General features: G+C 45.8%; 1 protein-coding gene across 2 annotated transcripts in view; it reads left to right on the plus strand.

Annotated features, from left to right (window-relative positions):
- Positions 1–3,195: 3,195 nt before the first annotated feature.
- OTULINL (OTU deubiquitinase with linear linkage specificity like) overlaps positions 3,196–23,941 on the plus strand; it is a 100,818-nt gene continuing 80,072 nt past the window's right edge. The window contains exon 1 of one of the 2 annotated variants that reach the window (XM_029590047.1): positions 3,196–3,657. In XM_029590047.1, coding sequence (XP_029445907.1) covers positions 3,549–3,657 — 109 coding nt within the window. In that variant the 5' untranslated portion in view covers positions 3,196–3,548. The remainder of the gene's footprint in view (positions 3,658–23,941) is intronic. The other variant, XM_029590046.1, reaches the window with a different exon arrangement.

A 23,941-nucleotide genomic window follows, 5' to 3' on the forward strand; every position in this document is an offset into this window, starting at 1 on the left:
GCGCAAGGCAATTCGGCGACACAGTCTCCAGTTTCACGCGTCCGTATCGCTTCTGAAAACAGACGCATAACCCTTTCCGCACCCGGCATGTAAATGAACGAAAAAGCTGTATAATGAAGGAATTAGTTATTCCCCTGCGATACTGTAACGGGCGCTGATATTATCTCCTCCGTAACCCGCTGTTCTGCCGCGGCCTTAACCTGCTAGTTTACCGCCTCCCCCTAGTAGGAGTTAGTGTAGTGTAGTGTAGGGTAAAAACATTGCTTACCCGCCCTGGTCCCGTCCGGTCTCCTGCAGCCCCGTCCGGACCGGACGGGGCTGCAGGAGACCGGACGGGACCAGGGCAAAAAAAAACAAACGAAAAAGTAGCAAGGCTCGGGCCTGCTATGGTAAGTGTAAAAAGTGTAAAAAACAAAAAACCTGTGTGTTATATAAAAAAATAAAACAATTTTAAATACCTGTCGGAGGGCCGTGGGTCCAGGCGGCCGGTGGGCAGCCATCAGCGGCATCCGGTAGTCCCTTCTCCCTTCCTCCCTCCCTCCCCTGCCTGGATGAGCGCCAAAATCGCACGGGCGGGTCGGCAGCGGGGGGGCGGCAGCAGGATCCGGGAGCGGCGGGTAGGCAGCAGCGGGGGTCCGGGGGGGTAGCGGCAGCGGGGTCCGGGGGGGGGGGGGGGGGCAGCGGCAGCGAGATCCGGGGAGCCAGCAGCGGCAGCATGTTCGATCGAGCAGGCAGGTAGGTGGCAAAGTAAAGATGGCCGCCTGCACGGGAAAATCGTGCAATTGGCCGTTGAAGACGTGACGTCACGACGTTTGGCGTCACGGGGTGTGACGTCACGTCTTCAGCGGCCAATTGCACGATTTTCCCGTGCAGGCCGCCATCTTTACTTTGCCACCTACCTGCCTGCTCGATCGAACATGCTGCCGCTGCTGGCTCCCCGGATCTCGCTGCCACCCCCCCCGGACCCCGCTGCCGCTGCCCCCCCCCCGGACCCTGCTGCCGCTACCCCCCCGGACCCCACTGCTGCCTACCCGCCGCTCCCGGATCCTGCTGCCGCCCCCCCGCTGCCGACCCGCCCGTGCGATTTTGGCGCTCATCCAGGCAGGGGAGGGAGGGAGGAAGGGAGAAGGGACTACCGGATGCCGCTGATGGCTGCCCGCCGCCCACCGGCCGCCTGGACCCACGGCCCTCCGACAGGTATTTAAAATTGTTTTTTTTTTTTATATAACACACAGGTTTTTTGTTTTTTACACTTTTTAAACTTTTTTACACTTCCTGGTGCCTGTCATTTCAAATGTCATTTGAAATGACAGGTACCAGCGCACCCAGGTTACTGTATAGGCGCTGTTACAGCGCCTATACAGTAAAATGGGTTGCGCGGGCATAACCCTTCCCTAACGCTTCACAGCCGCGGCATGCATTTGCATGCGATTAGAGGAGAGTATCGGGGAGTTAGTGAAGAGAACTGTGCGTGCGGGGAGGAAGGGTGCGCCTGACACTACCTCACTGTTTTTACCGCGGCCTTACTGGATCGAGCCGACTATCAGCAATCTCACCTACCTCCGAGTCGCACCACACAACTCCTTCCTTTTTCAAACATGATGCCCTCTTGTCAACCTCTGGTACCCCACGCCATTCCAGCGCTCTAGGCGGCTACCTAGTCTGCCTAATACGTCTTGCTGGCCCTGGTTCTGTTGCCTCATTGTCATCCATTTAGATACATAGGGGCGGATTTTAAAACAATACGCACGCCTGTACTTTTGTTCGTGCCACCGGCGCAATCAAAAGTACATCAGATTTTATAAGATATGCGCGTAGCCACGCGTATCTTATAAAATCCGGGGTTGGCGCGCGCAAGGGGGTGCACATTTGTGCAACCTGCGGGCGCCGAGCCCAGCGCGGCCTGCCTGTTCCCTCCGAGGCCGCTCCGATTTCGGAGCGGCCTCGGAGGGAACTTTTCTTCGCCCTCCCCCCACCTTCCCCTCCCTTCTCCTACCTAACCCCCCCCGGCCCTATCTAACCCCCCCCCTTAACTTTGCGCGCGTTGCCGGCAGCCACGCCCCCGGGCCCGCCGTTTCGGGAACGCCCTGGGACACGCCCCCGGACACGCCCCCTCCCTCCCCGTTTCGAAAGCCCCGGGACTTACGCGCGTCCCGGGGCTTTACGTGCGCCGGCGGCCTATGCAAAATAGGCGCGCAGGGGTTTTAAAATCCGCCCCATAATATGTTGGTAAAGGGGGGGGGGGGGAGAGAGAAAGTATGTGTATGAGAGAGACAGAGGACAAAATTAGTGTCACCCCTCCCCCAGCTAAGAAATGGGAAGCAGGCAGCTGAGTGGCAGGGGACACCCTTTGCCCTGAGAGTCTAGAAGATAAACTGTTGCCTGTGTTCAGCCTGTTGGCTCATTATTGCACACAATGATACACTGTTCAGGAAGTTCACTGGCAGGTTCTAAAATGTATGCAAATGAGGGGTTCCTCCTCCCCTCTCCTGGTCCTCAAGTGTCCAGTCCTGCTCTGTGGAAAGGTTGGCAACCTTACAGATGGGGCCGATGGGTGCCGGGTTTGGAAAGATGCGAGTTGCAACGCTGGGCCACAAGCGAGGAAAATGGAACCAAAGGTGAAAAAAGGCAACCCCTATGGCGTTGCCATTTCCTTCCCCGACTCGCGGCTTCCTCCTTGCTGAAGGCAGAGCAAGCTTTCGCTCCGGATCCGCCCCCTGCTGCTAGGAGTCCTCCGCCTGACCTGCTCTCACATCCTCTGTTACAGAGGGGGTCTGCTTAGCTCTGAAACACGTGCAAACGCTTTCACCACCTCGGTGCACGGCGGGGTCTAGCCAAACTCTTGGGGTTGTTTTTTTTCTCTAACACATAGGGGGTTTCCTTATTTTGTGTTACCGTGCGAACGCTTCAAAATTTAGAAACACACCATTCTGCTTGTTCTCTCTTGGAAATTGAAATTTCGAGCTGTAAAGTTGCCCGAACGTGCACTGGCGCAGTCTGCAAACGGCCTCGCGCCGCGTGAAGTCTTCCCCCCTCCCGCCCTTTTTCGGGGCCGGTACATGCGAGGAACCCACCCGCCCGCCCCGAAGCCCCTCAGGGCGGGCGGCAAAGCAGAGCCTGGCGCCGTGCCCAGCCCGGAGCTGCCTGGCACACGAGAAGGAGGGCGGGCGCCAAGCCAGGGGCAGCCCCTGGGAGGGGCTCTCAAGGCGGCAGCAGGAATCTCCCTGTCGGGGCAGCCCCACGGTCCCTCTCGGAGGAAGAGCAGCCGGCTGAGGCTTTCCTTGCTTTATTCCCCTCCTCTTCTTCTTTTAGGAGTAGCCGTTTCTCTCTTATTGCTGCCAGTCTCTGCCGCCTCCTCTCCGCTGCGGTTTTCTGTCTCGCTTGACTCTCGTTCCCCTGCACGCTGTCCCAAGCAGCAGTCTCGCCCTGCACCCCCCCCTTTTAGGATTTTGCAGTTTCCCCTCCGCTTCTCTCTAGCGTCTGCAGCCTCTCTCTCCTCCCTCGCTCGGCGCAGTCTGCAGGCGGCTACCCCGCTCCCGGGCGGAGGGATGTCGGTGCCATCCGAGGAGGAGGCGGCGAGGAGTTGGGCGGCCCCGCCGCCCCTGCCCGCGCTGCAGCGCAGGCTCTCGGCGCCCGCCGCCCCCGGCTTGGCCGCAGGTAAGAGGCCGGGCTGCCGACGTCCCCCCCCCCCCTCTCCCGCGCGCGCTTTCCGGCTCGCGCCGTGCAAGGCTGGGCTGCTGCCACGCGCGCTTCTTGGGTGCCCCGAAAGGGCCCGGGAGCCTGCGTTCAGGATGCCGGGAACTAGCAGCGTCGCTAAGTTGGCCGAACTGTGCTTGCAGGTCTGGCAAAGGGGAAGGATGCCTTACAGAAACCTTTGTCAGCGGGAAGAGTGTGCCACCCAGAGCTAAAGTGAGAGCTCGGAGGCAAGATGAGTATTATGGAGGAAAATAAAATTGTAGTGCCGCCCCCCCACCACTCTTTGCTGCTCATTTCTCTTGCCTCCCCTTGGTCCTTAGCTTTACTCCTCGGACTCGGCTGTTAGTAGTAACTTACTGAGAGGGCAGGTATAGACCAAAATGGCCCATCTACTAACTGTGCCCTTTTGATTTCCGTGCATGAGTATACTGAATGAGTACAATGAAACCCGGCTGTCAGTTTTTAACCACATTCTGAATACGTTCTCCATATCGAAATATGTTTAGGAACGTGCACTGTTTAAAAGTCGATGCCTTTTGAAAGGTAATCAGCCCCGACCCAGATCTGTGTTTTTCTGAGCTGAATTTGTAGGTGCTTCTTCACTGGGAAATTGCCTTATGAGTGATAGGAGTAGGGTGGCACCTTATAGACTAACCAAGTTATTGAAGCACGAGCTTTCGAGGACAGAGACTGGTTAGTCTATAAAGTGCCACCCGTCTCCTTATTTTTGCTACACCAGACTAAACACGGTTGTCCTCCTGAAGATTTTGCATTAAGAGTGTGATTTTTGTGGCTGTTGCACCGTAGTGTGTGCTTGTGTTCCAGCAGAGCCATGCTGCCATGCTAGGCTAGGGACATTTTGGAACCTGGAGGGTCCCCTGTTGCTTTGGCAATGTCCACAGAAAAAAGAGGAGTGGAAGAAAAAGATTTGCAATTTTAGTAAATAGAGACAAGCTAGAAAACAATTTTTTTTATTCCTAGATTTTGCTTGTTGAAAGTATTCATTTTGCAACATTATTCCTTCTTGCTGTCTGTAAGCATTTCCATAACAGCAGAGGGTCCTAACTGCCTCCAAACGGGACCAACATAATACAGGGACTCTGACACATTGAGCTCCAGCAAGAAAAAAGTAAAAATGTTAGATCCTGGGGAGAAGAGAGATTAAAAAATGTCTTTCAGGGACCGAAATACATAAATCAGTGCCTTATGGAAATAGTATTTATTTGCGTGGTCTCACCCTTTTTGATTATCATCAGTACTTTTAGTTGCTGTGGCAAGGATCAGTCTTATAGCAAAGTTGTGCCTGTCTTGCTTGCTGACGACAAAAGTACTGGTATGGCAAAGCTTTGCCAAGGCCCAAAAAGGAGGGGAAAAAAATTGCATAATAGCATAGCCGATGATGGCAGAAAAAGACCATCTGGCTGATTGTCTGCCCAGTGATTCATGTCCCAGCCTCCACTCCTAGAAGCTTCATCACTTGTAGGATATCCCATCTTATCAAAGTCTGTTTTTGTTTGCCTCTTCATTGGTTCTCTACCACAGATGAACACAGAAGATCTTATATCAATCTGATACCAAGCAACAAATTAAACGGCAACCAAAACTAATGAGGCTGTTGCCCAAACATTTGGCCTTCCCAGAACCTTTTGGCTTTGCTGGACAATACCTGGCCATCACAAGCCTGCTGGGTCTGGTTTAGGGGGAGTCTTAGCCTGATGATTCCAACCTGGCTCCCCCATCACCTGCAGTATCATTAGATCATGCCTCTTTTCTTCTTGTCCATATCACCTTTCTCCTTGCTTCTGCTCTTGAGAGATTGATAGGTGGGTTGCTTGCAATACTGCAGGGTCTCTCTCTACCTGTTTCTATCACTGTCATAGATGATGACAGCAGATAAGGGCCAGTGGGCCCATTTTAAGTATGCCCATCTTCAATTCTTGGTGCAATCCTGCAGACTCTCTCACTTCATAGGCTCTAGGGATCCACTTTGCTTATCCCATGCTTTTTGAATTCCACCTCAGTTTTTATCTTCACAACCTCTACTGAGTATCCATTCCCTACACCCATCACTCTTTCAGGGAAGACATTTATTTATTTTATTTAGCCATTTTGTATACCGTCGTTCCAAGTGAAGATCACACTGGTTTACATCATGACAAAAATATTATAGGTAGCCAATTGCATTCACTTGATGTGTTCATATATCATACATTTCAGCGAAAGACACATACATTGACTAGGGTGGTAAGGGGTGGTGAGACATACAGGGATGACGTAGCACTTTTAATACAAGGTGTCAGAGGGATAAAAAGTTAGGGGTTGGGAGAAAAAGATTCAGAAATATTTATTTGGGGTGGGTTGGAAAGTAAATTGGTAATGAGTTCTTTAGTTAGGTTCATAATGAATTTGTCCATGTAGAAGCAGGTATTGGTTTAAGAAAAGGTTAAGTTGTGCTTATTTCAAAATGCATATAACCTGTTTTACAGTCACATTTGAATCTCTTTGTTTCAGTAGTCAGACATGGAATCTCGGGTAGAGAGTTCCAAAGTGAGGGCCTGCTATGGAGAACACATGGTCTCTTATTTTTGCCTGATGTGTATTCTGTACTGATGGCACAGCTAATAATACTTTATTATGAGATCTTAGGGATCTCTTTGGCTTCTCTGGTAGTAGTGACACCTCTAGCAGGCCAGTGTTGCCAGAATGGAGAGAGAAATGTATTAATATGTTAAGACTTTGTAATGGACTTGGGATTGTATTGGTAACCAGTGCAGAGCCATCAGTGATTGCGAGATGTGATCAAATTTCCTGGATTCTGTTAGGAGTCTAGCTGCAGCTTTTTTGTAGTAGTTGTAGTTTTTTTTTTTATAAGATCTTTAGGTGCTCCGAGTAGAAGAGAGTTGCAGTACTCTGTTTGAAAAAATGAGGGTTTGTAGTATCGTGCGGAAGTCTATATGAGTCAGCAATGGTTTCAGTTTATGTAGTAATCGCACTTTAGCATAGCCTGATTTGATTAGTTTGTTTATGTGCTTTTCCATTGTTAGGTTCTTGTCAATCTGTATTCCTAAGTCCCACACTTGGTCTGAGGGTGTTATATTGAAGTTACGTAGGTCAAGTGTCTGTGGGTCATTGTTTGAGGATTTCTTCTTAACCAAATGATTTCAGTTTTTTAGTGTTTAGAGAGAGTTTGAGATTGGATAGTTCATGGTGAATGGCCTTTGTGTGATGCCAGATTCTGTACTATATTTCAACAGAAATGATGCATGGTATGTAGAACTGAATGTCATCAGCATATAGGTAGAAGGCGATTCCTAGGTCGGGTAGTAATTTACAGAGTTGGAAGCATGTAGATGTTGAATAGAGTTGTGGATAGTGTTGAACCCTGGGGGACATCAGCGTCGATCAGGAAGATGTCAGACATGTAGTTGCCCAGTTTGACTTGGAATGCCCTTTTTGATAAGAAGGAGGTGAACCACTTCATTACATCGCTGCCAATTCCAGTTTTTCTCAGCTGATGGCATGGAAGGGTATAGTCGACAGTGTCAAAGGCTGCCGAGAGGTCAACCAGCACCAGGAAATAAGATTCATCATAATTAAATCCTTGTAATATGGGGTCTGTTAAGGATACAAGTAAAGTCTTGGTAGAGCGATTTTTTTCTGAATCCGAATTGGTTTGGATGTAGAATGTGGTGGTCATCTAGATAGTATTCTAGTTGTGATAAAATGGCTTTTTCAAGAATTTTGGATAGAAAGGGCAGGATGGATATAGGTTGATATAATTCCCAATTGTCAATACTGCTGGTTTTATTTTTTAGGATAGGTTTCATCACTGTTTGTTTTGCCCTGTCTGGAACTAGACCTTCCACTAGAGATTGATTGATCAATGATGTGATTGTTGGAGTGATTGTGCTGTGTATTAGTTGTAAGGAGCTAGCTGGGATGGGGTTAAGAGGGTGATTTGTGGGTTTTAGCTTAGAAATTGTGGGGTTTATTTTAAAAGAGAGCGCGCATGTGTACTTTTGTTCGTGCATCAGGCGCGAACAAAAGTACGCTGGATTTTATAAGATACGCGCGTAGCCACACATATCTTATAAAATCCGGGGTCGGCGCACGCAAGGGGGTGCACATTTGTGCAACCTGTGCGCGCCGAGCCCGGCGCGCGCTGCCTGTTCTCTCCACCTCCCCTCACCTTCCCCCTACCTAACCCACCCCCCCGGCCCTACCTAAACCCCCCCTACCATTGTCGGCAGATTTACGCCTGCCAGATGGCATGCCATCACCTGACCCGGGGGCTGGTCCGGAGGCCTCGACCACGCCCCTGGGCCGGGGTCATGCCCCTGACACGCCTCCCGCCCCGCCCCAAAACTTGCACCGCCCACCCAACACGCCCCTGACATGCCCCCTTTGCAAAGACCCGGGGCTTGCGCGCGCCGCCGAGCCTATGCAAAATAGGCTTGGCGTGCGCAGGGGCCTTTTAAGAGGGTTATGCGCATAACTTATGTGCGTAACCCTTATAAAATCCGGCCCTGTTTGCGTGATTTGTAATTTAGATATACTGTTGAAGGTGGTCCATTTAGCTGGTTCATGATTTTCTTCTTGTTCTCTGGTCAGTGGGTATACTGAAAATTGATGTTTTACTCTAGTTATTTTTTCGGACAAATGATTGGCATAGTCGTTGCATGTATTCTTAGAAGCAGTTATTGCTTGAGATAGAGGACGAAGGGTCCTTGATTAGGAGTTTAATAACATCAAAGAGTAGTTTAGAGCTAAAAATCACTCCATGAACCTGTTTAGCATAGTATTCTTTCTTTGCTTTGATGATAGAAGCCTGGTATTGATAAAGTAGTATTCTGTATTTTCCAAATGATTCTGGAGACTGACTTTTCCGCCAGAGTTTCTCAGGTTTTCTCAGAAATTGCTTTGCGTGCCTTAGTTCTTCATTATACCAAGTTTTCTTTTGTTTATATTGATTTTGTTTGGATTGGGCTTAGGTTGTCCGCTATTTCATTAACCATGGTATCCCATATTACAAATGATGCAGAGGCTTTGGGAAAGTTGAGGTCAAGTAGTTTAGCTTTTATAGTGTCAGCGAGTGAGTAGCTCTGGCTCTATCTTTTTTTTCTGAAGGTGAATGTCTGGTTGATGTTTGGGTTTTGTATTGTGTTGAGGATGGTTATGTCAGCTTTTAGTAATTGGTGGTCAGAACAAGGTAGAATCGTGTGAGAGGAATTTATCCTGCAATTGTTGTGGTTGGCAAATACAAAATCTAGAGTATGTCCAGCTTTACGTGTAGGTTCAGTTACAAATTGTGACCAACCCATTGCTTCCATAGTTCCTAAGAAGGTTTCACATGCAGAGGATTTGGTTGTTCTATCAACATGTATATTAAAGTCACCTACTATGAGAGTAGATTTTGGTGAAGGGAATGCTTTGGTGAATGTTTCAATAAAAGGGGAACAGTCTTTTTGAAGTATTCCAGGAGGACAGTAGACTGTACCAATGTTTAATTGTGGCGATTTAAGTATTTCCGCATCTAATTTTTATGGAATAAGTTTGAGCTCTTTTTTACTGATAATTAGTAATCCCCTGCCTCTACGCATAGACCTATGGAATTGAAAGATATCATAATTGGAATGTTCAGTTTGATTTAAGAGTATGTTTCATTATTGTTCAGCCAGGTTCTGGTGATGCAGAAGATGGCTGGATTTAATTGTTCAAGTAAATCGTTTATCAGTGGAATTTTTTTTTTGCAATAGACTGCGCATTTAGAAGCAGCAGTGAGAACATTAGGTAGGAGTGAGCTGCTTAGGAGTTTCTCATGGGGTAGATTAGGTTAGTGTTTGTATGCTGTTTGATTTTAGGAGACCTCCCTAAGGGGCGGATTTTAAGAGCCCTGCTTGCCTAAATCTGCCCAAAACCGGGCGGATTTAGGCGAGCAGGGCCCTGCGCGCCGGTGAGCCTATTTTACATAGGCCTACCGGTGCACGCAGAGCCCCGGGACTCGCGTAAGTCCCGGGGTTTTCGGAGGGGGGCGTGTCAGGGGCGGGACCGAGCGCAGCGGCGTTTTCGGGGCGTGTCGGGAGTGTTCCGGGGGCGGGCCCTGGGGCGTGGCCGCGCCCTCTGGACCCGCCCCCAGGTCGCGTCCCGGCGCGCTAGCGGCCCGCTGGCGCGCAGGGATTTACTTCTCCCTCTGGGAGGCGTAAATCCCCCGACAAAGGTAAGTGAGGGGTTTAGACAGGGCCGGGCGGGTGGGTTAGGGAGGGGAAAGTGAGGGGAGGGCGTTGGAGGGAACGGGGGTAGGCTGCGCGGCTCGGCGCGCGCCGGCTATACGTAATCGATAGCCTTGCGCGCGCCGATCCAGGATTTTAGCGGATACGCGCGACTACGCGCGTATCTACTAAAATCCCGCGTACTTTTGCTTGCACCTGATGCGCCATCAAAAGTACACGAACGCGCCGTGTTTTAAAATCTACCCCAATGGTTTTTATGTGAACTTTGTTTTATCTTAGTTGTTGTGAGGTGTTCCTGTTCCATTTTCCTTGTGTTGTCAGGGTAGAAGAGAAGAGCATCTACAGGCCTCACTTCAGGCTCACAAAGGGGCATGCTCCTTTGTTGCACTCCTTCGTGTGCTCACCTCTTGGGGCAGGCACCTCCGGTGTTGTTGCCGCTGCAAAGTTGGTCTCCCTGGAGGTGGGTGGGTAGTGGGCTGGAGGATGGCGGGCGGATCGCCTATCTGGCGCCGGCTCCAGCAGCTTGCACTTCCTTTCCGGGAGGGAGCGCCCTCAGTCCAAGCCCCCGATGTTCCTGCTTGGCTGATATTGCTCCTGAACCTACCTTTTTGGATCCTCATACTGTAACCTCTTGCTCTTGAGTGGAGGAGGCACCCTAGTGGTTACAGCAGCAGGCTGAGAAGGGTTCAAATGCCACTGCTGCTCTTTGTGACCTTGGAAAAGTCACTTTACCCTCCATTGCCTCAGGTGTAAATTTAGGGCCCTGTTTTCTAAGCATTTTTCCCATAAGACACAAAATGAGAAAAAAAAATTAGTAAATAGACCCCTTAAGATTGTAAGCTCTCTTAGGGCAGGGAATTTCATACATACTTGAATGTAACTCACATTTTGGACTGTCAGCAATAAGGTGTAACCTAAATCCAAATAAATAAAATAAATACATTCATTCAGAACAAGATTTCCTTCTTGTGGCTGATATCCTTTGGTTTTCTTTTCAGGTGCAGATGCATTTTAGCCATTGTTCTTGTATACATGGTAATAATGAGCTCTATCAGTGTGTTTCCCAACCAATATACCTTCAGCCCTGAGCAGATGTGCCATAAAAGAGTCACCACTGCCTGTTACTCAGGTCCAGACCAGCACCTGGGCTGTGCTCCTAGCTCCTCACAGAAACAAGAGACACTAGTAGTGGCTCTTAAATTGTAGGAGTTCTTTTCTGATAAAATGTGTAATGGGTCATGCTTCTTCTGTCTAGATACACTATGAACTCTGGAGTATGCTAATTTAATGTGCGGCATATAGGGCATGGATAGATGGTTCCCACTTTGTATTGCACACAGCACCTCCTCCTCTTTCCACTGCTGATCTGCCTCCTTGTGAGTCCTGGCAGCCTGAATGAGATGGGAAAGGCGTGCACTGCACACTGGGTGTGACTTAGTTTGAGTGTTGGGAGCAGCAGCAGTGGAGGAGCTCTGTCAGCCAAATGCGGCAGCCAAGGTAACTAACCAAGCTGGCTGCCCACATCACACTGACTAGCCCATTGCGCTGAATTCATGTGTGTTTCAGCCCCTTCCTTCTCTTTGTTTTAAAATTTGGAAGAGATATTGGTGGGGCTTTCAGTGCTTCTGTATCTCTTCTTTTGGCCATCTGAGTCTTCAGTGCGTGCCTCGTGGAGGATGGTGTACAACACATGTTTGTTAATGTATGTGTGTGCCTTGTGCTTGAAAAGGTTGGGAAGCACTGCTCTATACAACACAGGATCTGAAGGTCAAAACATTAAAGCCTCAACTCTTCAGATTTCTTGAGTTGTGTATTAAGTCAAATTATGGCATTTTTTCCCCCTTATGCCTCAGAAAAGTATTTGGGCCTAGCCAGAGGGTATTCACGTTTCTGCTGTATTAGGGGTCGTTTCACCCATTTTGAAGGTCGAAAGGAACCTGAGGCAAATAGCTATTCAGACAAACCAGCAAATATAAATATTGCTATTCAAAGTGCAGCAGAGATTATAAGGGAGGTTGAATAGGGTCATAAATAGTCATGTAATGAACCATTTTAGGCCCACCCTGCTCTCATCCATAAAATACATTAACTGCCTCATGTCCCTACGCATGAGCTTTATTATCTCTTTATTTTTTTTGGAACAGGCAGTATTGTTCTGGTAACATCTGTCCACTAAAAAAAAAAAAAAAAAGCAGAAAGACCATGCCGAGTTTGCTTGGAATGTGGTGGCAGCACAATCTAAAGGCAAGAAGCCACAAACATCTGCCCACATTACTATCACCATGCCATCTCATTTACATTCTCTCTGAAACTTTAATTCACCACAGCTTCATAGGAATCAATGGGGAAAAAATCAGCACTAATCTACACAGAAAAAAAGTAGGGATGTTCAGTTGTCTCATCAACAGTTGTATGATTGGCTGGCCAAAATACATTTTTTTTAGATCCACGCCGATCTCATTTCAGTACCAGAACTGCTCGGTGGCTCTTGTGAATGACCTTTTAGATGAGATTTAGATAAGGGAAAGGTATCATTATTGATTTTATTAGTTCTTTCATCAGCCTTTGATACTGATATTTACAAAATTTTAATGTGAAGGTTAGCTTATATGGGACTGGAAGAATGAGTTTACCTAATAGTCTCTCTTAGAGAATCGTAATCGATCACAACATGTAGTATGGAAACAATACTCCTCGGCTTCTAAAATATTGGGGTGTGGCATCCTGCAAGGCTCCATTTTATCTCCTGCTTTGTTCAATATTTATTTGTGCCCTCTGATATTATAACTGCTTTTGGAATTTTCAGTTATATGCTGAAGTCATCCAGTTCTATTATCTGTTGAGCTCTGACCCAATAAAGACGAGCAATTTTTAGCTGTGGACATCCCCTTTCATTAAGTTAAAATTAAACCCTAGTAAAGCTAAGGTTTTATGGATTAGTAGACTTGAAATGTAGAAAGCTAATTTTCAATTAAGTCTGGATGAGGTTGTTCTCCCCTTAAAGTCACAAGTGAGGAGCCTAAGAGAGGGTCCTGGATTCAACTATAAATATGGATGAGAATATCGCTTTAGTTGTGCAAAAAAAAAAAAAAGTGCTTTCATTTGTTTCATAATGTGCATCAACTTTGCATACTCTGGTATTTAACATGCTTGGACTATTCTTTGTATGTTGGCTTTCCTGCAAGGACTATGCATAGGTTGCAGATTGTGCAGAATGCAGCCTCGCAGTTCTCTGGCTGCAGTTTTTGAGTCCATATAAGTCCAATTCTTAAAGAATTGCACTGGCTGCCTGTGCCCTTTTGTGCACAGTTTTGATATTTTCACAGCGACCAATATCAGCTATGGATAAGTATTTTTTCTGGAGACGTAGTAAATAAACTTACTTTCCAAATGCATTTTCAACATGGTGTCGTGGGTTCCCCCGTTTGGACTGTTAGCATCAACCAGAGGTGCTTCGGGTTTAGTTCAAGTCCGGATGAGGGAGAAGCTTTCTGGGCCCGTGTCATGGTCAGTCACTATTGAAGACAAAGGCTCACTCACATTCCAGCTGGAAAATCCCCACTGCATGCAAGCTTGTCTGATATAAGAGCAAGAAATGCAGAAGTAGCAAAATGGGTAGAAAGGAAAAATCAAGCCAGTGTCCGTCCATTCAGGTAGTGCACTGGGCAAAGGAGTACCCCCCCCCCCCCCCAAAAAAAAAAAAAGCCAGAATGGTGTTCATTCAAGTTTATTGTAACTTAAACGGGATAATCTATGCCAAAATCACAAAAGATCCAAAGTAACACAAAAAATATAGTAAAATGAAAACAATGTTTCCTTGTCCATTGCAGATGTTCTCACCACTCTCCTTTCTCTTGCACCTTCATCCATAGCAAAACTATCTTCCCCTTGTAAGGTAGGATAGCTAGAGTGCAGCTTCAGCATAGCTGGTCAAGATAAAAGATATCCCCCAAGCCCAAAAAAAGTATCTTAAACAAGTGACAAGAAGTCAAAAACTCCAGATGTAATCCAAATTCTCTAGCCTCTAGAGCAGAGCTTTCCAAACTTTTCATGTTGGTGACACACTTTTTAGACAAACATAATTTCGGGACACAGTAATTCAGTCTACTAGTAAACCAGAGGTTAAAGGTTAAACGAACGAAACATATTTCGACAATTTATGTATGTTTCCTTAAATATATACATAAATAAAATGTTTCACGACACAACCTATCTCATGAAAACCTTAAATTTATATTAAAAATATATATTCCAAGATTCATGTTATTGTTATAATTTATGAGAAACAATAATAAAACAAATTGTCTGTCCCCCACACACTCATCTCTCTCCTCCTCCCAGCACATGTCTGGCCCCCACACACTCATATCTCTCCCCCTCAAGCACATGTCTGACCCCCACACACTCATTTCTCTCCCCCCAGCACATGTCTGTACCCCACACACTCATATCTCTCCCCCTCAAGCACATGTCTGTCACCCCAGCACGTTTGCCCCCCACTCACTCATCTCTCTCCCCCCAGCACATGTCTGGCCCCCACAATCATGTACCTCGTCTTTTTGATTGTTGCCAGTTAAGTGCTTCACTCCCTTCCATGATCACCAGACACTGCTGCTTGCAGTCAGTACTCCTCATGGCCAGGCCTCATCGGCAGCAGCAGCCAATGCAAGGATGGCTGGGCTCGTTCCACCCACCAAGCCCCCCAAAAAAACGCGATTGACAGCAAAAATCACCCAATAATAGGCAACCCATAAACTGAAAAAAAAAAAAAAAAGTGAATCTCTAGAAAAAAAAAAGCCCAAACTCGCGTCAGAGTTGACCGGGCTTGCGCGACACACCTGCACACTGCAGGCGACACACTAACGTGTCCCGACACACAGTTTGGAAAGCTCTGCTCTAGAGTCTCTCTTCTTAAGCCACAATTTTCTTATCACCTCAGCTGTTAATAAGATCCTTTGATGCAGCCTTTTGGGATACCTGGGGGATGCCCTTCCCTCTTGACTGATCAGTCTTTCTCCAAAAATCTTCTCAAAATGCAATAGCACTCCTTCAAGTCAGTGAACCCCCAGGGCTGAGGCCAAGACCCTCCAGAGCTCCTCGTCTTCCTCCTCTCTTCTTCCAATCTCCTTCCACCCACTGAAGGGTGAGCATGCTCAAGGGGATTTTTATATCCCACACAAACCTTCCCCAAAAAGATGGGGTTATGGCAAGGGGAGGAGTCTTAGATATAAAAAAACAAAAAAACCCTTTCTCCTACTGCCCATTGCTGGAAGATATAGATGGGAGCGAATATTAGCGACTGGCATACACTGCAATTTAATAAAAGCTGGCTATCTCTGTAGGAAAAAGTGAAGGAGTGGGAAGGATTTCAGTTTTTATGCTGCTATAATTTCAGATTTAATATAATATCTGAATCTGGGTTATTGCTGTCCTGTAGAAGATTCCCTATTATCATCTTGCTCATCTGATAACGAAGCCAGGCAAGGAAAGCTGTATTCTAACATCTTGCCTGCTCACTGGGAGGCACCCAGTTGCCTTTGCACTATAGGGCCGATGCAATACAGTGCGCTGTGCTACAATAACTCCCCATGCAATAAGGGAGTAGTGCGTCCAAAATGCATATCCAAACCGGTGCGTAGCTAATAGCGCTCATCAAATGTAAATGCCATGTAGATGAGGCTATTAGCTTTTATCCCCGATGCAAAAAAAAAATCACTGTGCGCCCAATGCACGCGTTTTAACATGTAAAACTTAACCCCGGCCCAGAGCTGGTGTTAAGTCTTCATGCACTCCAAGCCGCCACAAAAAAGCCCAAAATGCTGCTTTTCTGTGGTTCCTCCTATTTAGTATCGTCCACTTTACCTCAGCATCAGGTGCCCAGATAAGGGGGATGTGCACACTTTGAAAAAAATGTGCACCCAGTTTGGATGCGCTTGGTATTGCATCGACCTGTATGACTTCACATCACATGCAGACTTGGCAGCTTCTCTGATTTGCACTGCAGTGCTACTTTTATTTTTGTGGCGTTTTACTTTGTTTTTAATGCATTATTTATTGTAAACTATTGAGGATAATTTGTGTTAGGTCCAGTGGGATATAAACGTTTTAAAATAAAATAAGTAGTCAATGTAATATAATGAATTAAAAATAAATGTTACAGTGAATGTAATTTAACACATTTGATAGACTGCATGAGGCAGAAGCATCTAAGCAGTGTGCAGTTAAAATTTACATCTATAAATTGAAAACATAAAAAACACTTAATATCAATATAAAGATAAAATGCAATAAACAATAAAGGTACCATAATGAAAACAAACTATTAATCAATATTCTATTTCACCTGCCATTAAAAGTGACTAAAAACGAAACAGACTGTAGCAAAATAAAATCATACTATAAAGCATATACTAACATGACTGATCACACACTTAAAAACACAGCCTAGTATAAATATTCTATTACTGAACTAAAAACACAAAAGTAAACACACCACAAAATATGCAACATAAAGTATCTCTCAGCGTGCTCTAACAATTAAAAGAACGGTTGAACAGCCAGGACTTGACCAGTTTTCTGAATTTCAAACAGTCTAGTTCAGCACGCAAATCTAGGAAGTCAGCAGACCTCTTTAGCTGTGGCACAGTTTAATTATACTGGAGCTGGAACCATCCCTGGCCTCCAGTTGTATGCAGCTTTAACTGTGCAAATGTTCAGTTTGCATAAAAACAGCAGGAAGATGAGTGAAGGAGTTTGTAACAATTTAAAAGGGCCATTAAAAAAGAAAGCCCTATAAAACGTGTCTGGTAGAATGAAGATCCTCCTGTTTGTTGATACTGAAGCGTGATTAGGCTCTGCAGTAAGGTGTGCACGTCCCTGTGCATGTGCTGACACGCTGCCTCTTTTCTTAGGACTCCATCAGGGCGGTAGGCACACGCAGTGATCTAGAATGGATGTAAAGGAGCATGACAGTCCACTGGGCTCAGTCTACAATTCCTCAATCACATTTGGCCTAATTCACTCAGTTGTTTTTTTTTCTACCCATGAACACAGAAAAATGGGAGAAATGACTTAGTGGATCTGGTCCCTAGAATGCTAGAAGACAGTGTTATAATACGTTTTAAATAAGAAAAATATTGTTTTAAAACCTTAATTGTGGACTTGTTGCAATTCAGAAACTTAGTTCCCTGCCAAGGAATGTTTTAACCTACAGGTAAGCTTCTGTGGAAACACCCCTTCCTCTCATTAGTGAGTTGATGGGCGCAGCAGGAATTTCATTTTGGAATGGGGGCAGGATCAAGTACGGTGTCTGAAAGAAAGCTCCTATATTTGTATTTAGTGTGTTCTCTTTCACTTTTCAGAGGAGTATAGCATTATACTCCTGTGGAAAGCATTTCAGCCTGCTGAGTTGACTTAAGTGGATTTGTAAGGGAGAACTCAGAAAAGTGATGGGGAACTCATCAACCTCTTGTAGGAATAGAGTGGGGGCAGGATTGGAGAGAGACAAGATGGTGTATTATCTAGCACAGTTTTTTTCCTAACCATTGTGCCTTCTGATGTGATCCGTTGTGCCGTGGAAGTCACCACTCCTTGATGCTCAAATCCAAACCATCAGTTGGGTACTGCTCTCAGCACCTTGCAGTAACTAGAGACACTAGTAGTGACTCTTAAATGTGTGGGAGCTCCTTTCTGAGAGCCTGTGAAATCGTGCATGCCTCTTCCTAACTACAGCATGAGCCCTGGAGTGTGGTAATTAATGGGCTGCATGCAGAGCATGGATAACTTGGCCCCGCTTTGTGCAGTGCACATACTGAACACTGTACTTTTTCTTCCCCATCTTGAACTTCCTCCTTTGAGTCCTTCTGGCCTCTGTCTTATCGCTAGGCCGAGTGAGATGGGGAGAGCGTGCACTGAGCGCTGAATGTGACTCACTGTTGAGTGTTGGAAGCAGCACAGTGGAGAAGATCTGGCAATCAAATATAGCTATCAAGATAACTGAGTCAGATGCCCACACCACACTATTTCCTCTTGTCTTGTGCACTTGTATAGAGAGGGAGATAGCCCAATGAGATGGGTTCATGTGCATATCTACCTCCCTCCCTCCCTCCCTCCCTCCCTTTGTTTTACAATTTAGAAGAGAGACATGTGGGACTTTCAGTGCTTTCCGAACTCTCTATTTGGCCATATGAGTTCTCTCCATGTCCTCAATGCCTGCCCCATCGAGATTGGTGTGTCACACTTTTTTTTTTTACCGTAGATACGCCTTGGGCTTGAAAAGGTTGGGAAACCCTGTTCTAACAGATACACAAAACACATTCATAGGCCTCCTGGAACTGAAAGAAGGAAAGGAAAGGAGAGAGAGAGATGTCATAGTTCACTTGGGGAGAAATGATCTGGCTAGAAACCAAATTAGTGCAATACAAGAGGATTTCAGGAAGTCAGGGCTTGGCCTTTGGCAATTGTCAAAAACAGTGATCTTTTCTGAGGTGTTCTTGTGTAGAGCAAAAGAGAGGATAGATTATGCCATACAAGGAACCTTAGGGCATGGCAGGGCTGGAAGAATCCAGGCTCCCAGGTACCTAAAATTCGGCGCCTGCCACCAGGGCCAGGCCTGGGCAGAAGAGACATCGCCATTGTTGAGGGCCAAGTTCAGCCCACTGAAAAGCTGCTGCTAGTGCCAGGGGCAAGACCCAGGCCAAGAACTGCTGCCAGCATTGTGGGGCAGTGGCCAAGACGCTGCAGCTTGGAATTGTCCCCTATTGCCAGGCTCTGTACTAATGCCGTCGGGAAGGGGAGGGAAAGGGATTGCTGGGAAATGGAAGCGTGTGCCTAGGGTGGTGGGGTAGGACAAAGAATGCCTAGAGGGAGAGGAAGATACACACAGGGGTGGGGATAGTTCCTGGAAGAAAGGGACAAGCAAAGAAAAAAAGACAATCTAAAAATGGACACAAAATAAAAAGCAAAGTAAGAAATAAAAAACACAATTACAAAAAGGCAGAAAAATAATAAGGAAAAAAAATATGCCTGGAGCCTAAAAGTTTTTTGCTGGTGATTCAGTTTTAAAAATAATTTTCCACTCCTGGTGTGCAGCTCACTGTGTGGTGGCAGTCAAAAAAAAAAACAAAACACAAAGTTAAGAATAATATGGAGATCATAATATGTCTATATTTTGCCTTGGTGCAACCACACCTAGAGTACTATATGCAGTTCTGGTCACTGCATCTTAAAAAAGATATACTGAACTGGAAAAGGTACAGAGAAGGGTGACGAAAATGACAAAAGGGATGAATGGCTCCCCTATGAAGAAAGGTTGGGGAGATTGAGTCTCTTTATTTGGAGAGGAGATGGCTGAGAGAAGATAATGATAGAGCAAGGGTTCTCAACCCAGTCCTCGGGAAACACCTAGCCAGTCAGGTTTTCAGAATATTCATGATGAATATGCATGAGATAATTTGCTTGTAGTACCTCTACTGTATTCAAATTTCTCATGCATATTTATCATGGAAATCCCGAAAACCTGACTGGCTAGGTGAATCCTGAGGACTGGGTTGAGAACCCCAGTAACATAAGTCTACAAAATAATGAATGGAGTAGAACGGGTAAATGCGAATCAGACTAGAGGACACTCCATGAAGTTAAGGAGTACATTTAAAAAAATCAGAGACTATTTTTTCAGCCAACATACAATTAAATTCTGGAATTCATTACCAGAGGATGTGGTAAAGGCAGTTAACATAGCTGGGTTTAAAAAAGGTTTGGACAAGTTCCTGGAAAAGAAGTTCATGGTTGTTATTAACCAGGCAGACTTGGGGAAAGCCACTGCTTATCTCTGGGCATTAGTGTTATGGGATCTACTGTATTTACTATTTGGGATCCTGCCAGTTCTGGAGACCTCATCTCAAAAAGGATAAGGACAAGAATGGAAGTGGTCCAGAGAAAGGCAACCAAAATAATGTGGGGTCTGCATGAAAAGCCTTATGAGATGAGACTGAAGGACCTTAATAAGCATACCCTGGAAGAGAGAAGAACATAAGATAACATAAGAACATAAGATAACAGATAACATATCTGTCTAAATAGCTTTTGAATATTGACTTCAAGGTTTACATATAGGCTTGGGTGGCCTGCATGGAGCATCAGTTACTACTACTGTTAATGGAAGGCAACATCGCTCTCCATTTTTATGGCAATGGGATAAAGGGGAATTGGATTCAGAGACAGCTAACGCTGGGCCCCGACTTTTACATCCAGGGTACTGATACGCAGATATTTGGGGGAAAAAGCACAGGAGTGCTATGGCCAAGTTCAAAAGCAAAGCAAGTCAAGAAGCATTGCCTGAATTATCAAGAAGGCTCCTCACCCAGAGAAAATGTTGCAAGCCGTGATTTTGTTATGGGTTTAACCATTACTCGGTTTTGATTGTAAATATTACTACCTTTAACATAAGACTCTGGACTAACCTGCACGGAGTGACAGTTACTACCATGAGATGCTTGCTGGGCAGGCTGGATGGTTTTTCTGCCATCATTACTATGTTACTATACATGTTACTTGTGACCTGGATTGGCCACTGTTGGAAACAGGATAAGTGGGTTTGATACACCTTGGTCTAACCCAGTGTGGCAATTCTTCTGTTCTTATGGCTAAAGAGATTGTGTAAGGAGGAGGTTTTTGGATTCCTTGAGGATTGTGGATCACTTGGGGGAAAAAAAAAAAAATTTTAACTTGGTGACTCAAGCGGATCCACCACTCGTCATTGGGAGGGAGCAACAAGAAAGTGGATCTACTTTTTGGGATTGGCCAATGTCAGCTGGGTTTGATGGGCCTTTGATCTGACCCAGCATGGCACTTCTTAATGCTCCATAAATAAATAAATAAAGCTGGATATCCTATGTTCTTATTGAAAGTGACATCCACAATGCATAACAAGTGTTGCAGACTGCTTAGAAATCCCTTGTCAGGTTCACTCTAAAGCATCAGTAAGACTATAACTAGCATGGCTCAGACCTATATGCCTAGTACCTACCCATGTTAACCTTAGGATCCCCCATAAAAATCAGTTCTGGCTATACCTCTGCACGGTTTCCTCTCAAACAAATGCAGGCCATCACTACTGTAAAATCTTTTTTTTTTTTTTTTCCCCCAGGTGAACCATAACCCTGACATCAACTGCTTTAAGATTTTGAAATCAAACTGCTTAAGAGTGGGAAGGCACACTGCTTGCTTGGCCTTAGACTTCTGCGAAAGCATTGAAGCAGCTGATCACTGCTTTGAAAGCCTCACCAGTAGCAGACGTTTACTGGGATCCTTGGGTCTTTTCAATCAGACAGCTTGGAGCTCGCCTTGGATTGTTCGCAATGCAAAGAAAAGCTCGTCCTGCTGAGACCTATTGAGTGGAGGAGTAGCCTAGTGGTGGGCCGAGAACCAGAGAAGCTGAGGTTCAAATCCTGCTTCTCCCACTGATGCTCTTTGTGTCCCGCAGGTACGATCTTAGGGGCCTGATTTATTATGGTTGGGCATGTGTTATGGATGTGCTAGACTAGTATCTGATGCAGTAAGGAGATTAGCGCACCCTAACAAGTGCATAACTGATAGCGCCCTTCACATGTAAATGAGGCTATTAGCTATTATTACCCCCCCCCCCCCCCCCTCCTGCCGATGCAGGAAAGCACTGGACAACCAACGCACACTTTTTAATGCAGGGAATTTAACTCCAGCCCCAGTTAAGGGCTCATGAGAAATTTAAAAAAATAAATAAAAAAATGTTGTCTTCTATGTTACGATGTGTCCCCTCCTCCTTACTATCATTGTGACTCTTTACAGCTTGCGGTGGAGGAAAAAAAATGTGTATTTTCACTTGATCAGAAGAAACCCACTTTTCTGTATGGCCATATAATTTAGACATCTGTAGCAAGGGGTCACCTAATATAATACACTTCGGCAACCTTAGCTAAATAACACAAGATGAAGTGGGATCAAAACGGACACTCATATTGAGCGCTCGTTGCAATTGGGTACCCTATGCAATAAACTAATGAGCGGTATCGATGCACTATTCTCCCTTAGCATGCCCTTTTTAACGCTGCCTCTTATTTAAATACTACATCAGGCGCGCATTTGACTGCATCGGTCCCTCCGTGTCTATGGGTGAAGAATGCTTAGTAAATGAGGCCCTTAGATTGTAATACCAATTGTACCTGAATAGACATGAATTCGGGTTTAGAAAGCTGAGGAATTAAATCTAAAATCCAAACAGTACATCTAAGCTAATCATATAGCTATGTGTCAGAAGGGGCAGACTTATCCACACCTGCTTCTACCCCACTGTATGCCTAGTGAAAATCCAAACTACACTTCCATGCGAGCAGCAGGGTAACACCCAAATATCTATCACTCAAATGGAATCTTGTCTGACTCCTGTTCATTTATTTATTTACAGTAGTTTGTAGTCTGCCTATTACCAGGTCCTGTTCTAGGCAGATTCCAAGCATTTAAACATAAAACAAAATTTCTACAGCCCATAACATAAAATGTTACAAATGTACAAAGCATACATAAAACAATATTATCGTAAACTCATAAAATAAAAACAAAAGTCCTTGAAGCCACAGGCCAATTTTGAAAACTGCTAGCTGAAAAAGCAGTTGATAGTCATCTTGAAGGAAAACACAGTTTTGATAAAAGTAAAGTTTAAAATCTCCAAAGGAAACAAGACAAATAGGCATACTAATAGACTTCAGTGTTCAAAGTGTAAAAGAAACAAGTCCAAATGCCAAGAAAGAAGAGATACAGAAATTTAGTCTGGAAACAAACTGCTTTCTAGTGCACAGACAAGGACTTGAGGCACTTCAGTCATTTGCACCGTTAACTGGCGTACATGCATGCTGAGCACATTTTGTGTTTCATCAGAGCAGCATGCAATGCCACTCAACATAAATTAATGTAACAAAAACTCTAACCAAAATAGTCAAATGCACTTACATTATACTCTCCCTCGTTGCAGCCCCCCCCCCCCCCATCCCCTAAACCTATGAATCTAGCTGTAATCCCCAGCGAACAATTTAGGTAGGGGCTAAAATATACAAAGGTGGAAATCTCTCTGAGCCATTGCTAAAGAAAAGGCAGGACAAGGTGAGTAAGACTCAGGATATAAAGAAGGAAGGCTCATACCGGTAGTATCCGTAATAAAATCCAAGACTTGCAAGCCCTAATGGCACATTCAGATAATGTTTGCTATCATAAAGAGGTGGTGTCGCCGTAAGGAGACACAGCTATATCAGGGTATAATGTGTTTAGGAAGGACAGGTTAGGCAACAAGGGAAAGAGAGAGAGAGTAGTATTTCATGTATAAAATAGCATTAAAGCAAATTAAAAGCAAGTCTATGGGGAAGGGAAGAGGCACCAGGCCCAGTGCGACCTGGGTGTGCATATACCATGCAGTTGCACGGGGCGGCAGCAAGAGAGGCCACAACCTGCTGGTGGAGCCTACCCGACCGGCAGCCGAAGCAGGAGAGACACGCTGTAGGCTGCTGGTGCTCAACCCGCCGACGGCTGAAAAATGAGAGGCCTGGTTCTTCTGTTGTGTGCATGCACGCGACCCCACACAGCTTCCGCCTACCCCCGTGAAGCAGAAAGGTCAGTAGGCTGTGGTGGAGCTCATCCCACCACGGCTCAATGACAGCAGGAGGCAATGTGTTTATATGTATGAGCTTGCATGTGTGTGTCTGGGTGAGAGCCATTCTGGTTGATTTTTAAAAGTCCTACATGCACTAAAGATGGGAGATACGCGCGTGACTCAGCCCAGCACGCGCCTTGCGGATTTTAAAAACCACGCAAGGACGCATGTATCTCCCAGTTTGCGCATAAAAAAAAATTCTGAAAAAAGGGATGGGGTGTGGCCAGGCCAGGACTGCACCATGAAGCCAGCATATAAGTACATGCACAAGTGTGCACCAGGGTCCCCTATCGTGTAAATTTACTTCTGTAAACAAAATAAATGAGGCTAGTCAGCTGGG

The sequence above is a fragment of the Rhinatrema bivittatum genome, chromosome 2, assembly GCF_901001135.1.
Source record: "Rhinatrema bivittatum chromosome 2, aRhiBiv1.1, whole genome shotgun sequence".
Lineage (NCBI taxonomy): Eukaryota > Metazoa > Chordata > Amphibia > Gymnophiona > Rhinatrematidae > Rhinatrema > Rhinatrema bivittatum.